This window comes from Phalaenopsis equestris, unplaced genomic scaffold (assembly GCF_001263595.1).
Source record: "Phalaenopsis equestris unplaced genomic scaffold, ASM126359v1 Scaffold000511, whole genome shotgun sequence".
Lineage (NCBI taxonomy): Eukaryota > Viridiplantae > Streptophyta > Magnoliopsida > Asparagales > Orchidaceae > Phalaenopsis > Phalaenopsis equestris.
Genome location: NW_018164951.1, coordinates 1,891,864 through 1,895,761, shown reverse-complemented (window position 1 = coordinate 1,895,761; position 3,898 = coordinate 1,891,864). Strand labels below are relative to the sequence as shown.

The 3,898-nt window shown below is 34.0% G+C and overlaps 1 protein-coding gene across 1 annotated transcript; it reads right to left on the bottom strand.

The window, feature by feature from the left end:
- Nucleotides 1-1,983: 1,983 nt before the first annotated feature.
- LOC110028327 (AP2/ERF and B3 domain-containing transcription factor At1g51120-like) lies at nucleotides 1,984-3,309 on the bottom strand. The gene is made up of 2 exons (XM_020730142.1): nucleotides 3,128-3,309; nucleotides 1,984-2,974 (listed from the first exon to the last, which is right to left on the bottom strand). Exon 2 carries the CDS (start codon nucleotides 2,944-2,946, stop codon nucleotides 2,056-2,058), a length of 891 nt encoding a protein of 296 aa, XP_020585801.1. The 5' UTR covers nucleotides 2,947-2,974; nucleotides 3,128-3,309; the 3' UTR covers nucleotides 1,984-2,055.
- Nucleotides 3,310-3,898: the final 589 nt, after the last annotated feature.

Here is a 3,898-nt window from a genome sequence, read left to right as displayed (position 1 = left end):
TTTTTAAATTATTTTATATTTCGAACACTAACAATTTGAACACAATCAACCCCATGATTGTTCGTGTTTGATTCGTTTATAAACTAAACGAAAAAAAAATTGAGTTTGTGTTTGTCTCGTTTGTTTATTGAACAAATCAAACACAAATTCTCCGACGAGCCGAACATGAACTGTTCGCGAAAAAAGTGCTTTTTTGACAGCCCTAATCCTAACTAACTACTATGAATATTCTCGAGGGGTGTCAAATAAAAAGAACACACAGAGATTTAACGAGGTTTTGCAAAGGTGCCTACATCCTCGGGAGCGAGTGATGAATTTAGTATTTCAGAGGGGGAGTTACATACTCATAGGGTTACACATCTATTTATAGATAAAACCATAACATACATAAGTGAATTAATAGCTGAAGCATGAGTAATCCAGGAAAGAAATATTGGGAAGCAGTGAAGTGGATCTTGAGGTACCTAAGAGGCTCTGCAGAAACTTGCTTGTGTTTAGGAAAGAGTTTTCTTAGGAAAGAGTTCAAAGGTACTGATATCATAAAAGTACTCAAATGTTTATCAAATGTCATATGATCGAAGAAAGTTCTCTAGATTGTCCCTACAAGTTAGTTCAAATTTCATCATTAACTGCACCCAGAAAACTATAAAAAGATCCCCACCTCTCTCATGGGAGAGGAGAACTTGAGACTTGAGAAAGAACTTGAAGCTTTGAGAAAAAGATGAAATATTACACCACTCCTACTATCGTCATTCATCGCTGACGGTCATTGACACTGCCGACCGTCATTGACCACCACTTGTTGGTCTCCAACGATCGCCATCGACAGCCGTCTACTTTTTACAATAAGTTCATTTGTGCACTGATGTTGTAACTTTAAAGAATGTTCAACACTTTCCCACCCATGGGACGAGAGACTGTATATGTAATATCCAATTTATAGTGGTTTCTTCAGCTAGGCTAGGCCCCATGATTTTTTCTTTTTTTAGGTTTTCACGTATAAATTTCTAGTGTCATTACTAGCTATTTTCTCTCTTGTAGTGTGTGTTGAATATTCGTACCACGTTAAGAGGATAATCTGTTATTCTTCTGCCTCAAATTTTCTTACACAAATTAATAATGATGCACCACCTCCTTTTTCTCTTTCAAGATTCAACTTAAAATGGCAACCATATAATTTACTATTTCGATAAATTTTTTGTAGTAATTTCATAACGCAATATTAAATGTGTTATATTAGAATATATTCTAACGGTAGACATAGGATTTTAAAAGATCCTTGTTTTATTTCATTGTTCTATAGCTTTTCTCAAGGGTTATGTATATTTTATATCTACTTTAATTTTAACATAATCTAATTTAATTGGTGTTTAATTTTCTCCGATCTATATTTTTATAGTTTATAAATTTTATTAAAAGTTATATTTTTCATTTTTAATTATTTGCAAATAAATGTTAAATATATTATTTGAATTAATCACCTTCTTAGATGTTTACAAAGTATATGTTTGTAAATTTATTTAAATTAAAATTGTTTTCATGTATATGTTTTTTTTCCCTAATTTAAAAAATCAAAGGGAATTTACATACATACCACTGGAAACATATCAATTCACATATCCAACATCTAAAGTTTTATATTTATATTTCTAACACTCAAAACTCATTAACAACACACTGTAATTCATTGAAAGTTGTTGCTCTCCGTGAAGGCTTAAAAGTTGTAAGCTTAAGGCTTTGTCCACTTAACAAATAAACATGACATCATGAGACATAAAATAAGAGAAAGACATCTTAACTAAATCACTTAACAATAAAACAAAATAATTTGCAGCCCTAATTGCGTATGAATAATCAATGCCTGAAAATCCCATAAGTATTGTGTTTGCACCTTGCACATATCATAAAAAATCTTATCATTGAGTACTAATTACAACATAAAATTAAATCTTCAGTTTCAATCAAATAAAACTAATCTTATTCTGAACATAAGATCTTAGAAAAATTTCAAAATTTTTGAAGAGGAATAATCACTGCTAGATAGCATAATGCGGCTCAATACCGCCGCTGCATCCAATGATTTTTTGCACCCCGGATGACATCAATCATACTAAAAAAGCTACAAGGAAAACTTCTCATGTCCTTACATCGATAGAAGAGGACAATATCATTAACGCGAAGCTCCACCTCATTGAAAAATTTTTTCCAACCCGTGGTGATTACATAAGTCTGAGGATTATTCGTGGGACATAATTGAAACTCCCATGACCGATTCCTCCTATCTTTATATTCAAACCATAGCTCGTCTGGGTTGGAGTTGAATGGCTGAAAGCACGACTGAGCTTCATTTGGTAAAACCAATAAATTCTCATTCGTAATGTCACCCATAAGCAACTCTTTACGAAACATTTCCTTAAAAAGGACACCTTCGATGACGTCCAAAGAACTAGGCATTACTATAGAGTCACTATAGCGGAAGCTAGGGTAGTGATTCGAAAGAAACTCGATATAATTGGGTTCGTAGGAGCCATCCCTAATCATATTAATGATGACATCAGGGTCGTACATGTTCTGAAAAATGGGTTCATGAATAGTGACATTCGTTAACAACAAGTTACGCAAGAATTCATTGTTGAGGAGCTTGAGAGCCGCGCTATCGTAAGCTCGTGCTGCGGCTATTTGAGAGTTGAACGTTCCTAGCAAAATATGATTTTTTTGAATGAAGATTTTAGCCCCCCAATGACCATTTTGCTGACAAAATACTCCTTCAAACTTCGACAATGGCAGTGTAAATTTCAGTTGCCCTGCATGTGAAGATGAAATCAAATGCGATGGTCCTTCATTTTGTTCAGCCATACATACCACTTGCTCTGCTTGTGTTGATGGAATCCTAGACGATGTGGCCCCGTCAGATTGTTGTTTTTGCACAGATTTGGGGATATTCATTGGAAAGAACTCCTTTTCTATAGGAGAGCTGCACAAAGAGCGGCCATTTTCTTGATTTTTAATTTTACAAAGAATATTTCTCTTGAAATATGCCAATTAAAAAGAAAAATAAAACATTTTCTTATGCATGTTTTAAAGCAACGGAGTATCTTCTTGAGTTAGAATGTTAGCAGGGACTTACATTGTTGGCGTTGAGGATTTTGATTGAAGACCGGGTTTTGACGGAGGAATGAAGGGACTTAAAATCTGTGCATGGCAATCCAAAAGGTGGGAGATAAATAGGAAAAGCCAGCCAAATTGTGGGCTGGAATGATGAGGAAATATATCTAAGAATGGCTGTTGGTATGTATTACCACTTCAATGTGGTTGCGTGGCTGTGCGGCAGTGCTTTCGTTCCGGAGGATGAATATTTATCTCTTACGGTTTTGAATTCATACCTTCATTGGGGTTCTTTTGCAAAAAGCTGTTTGTTTGTTATAAAAACAACGGCACTGCTTCAAAGGTGTGCGTTGGATGAAGCTATAACGGCACTGCTTCAAAGGAGTGCGTTGGATGAAGCTATAACGGCCCAATTGGCCAGCGAGACGAGAACGGAGAATGCCTCACATACCTTATTTAAAACTAATTTAATATTATTTATAGAAATGGGTTTGAAAATATAACCACACCCAACTCTTATATATATATATATATATATATATAAAGTGTGGATGATTGGATATGATTTTAATTTGAGTTTGGAATGGAATCAAATTGAAATTAAATCGAGCAAATGTGAAGCTGATTATTATCTGGTTAAAAAGTTAAATGTCAAATAATAATGTTTTACATACTATTATTTTTTACACCGTATATACAATATCACTTTTTTAGTTAGAAGTGTAAGCTTGATGGACAAATTAAGGCTTTTTTTGAGAAGATAGTGATGTTTTGTTTCATTATAGTGAATGCC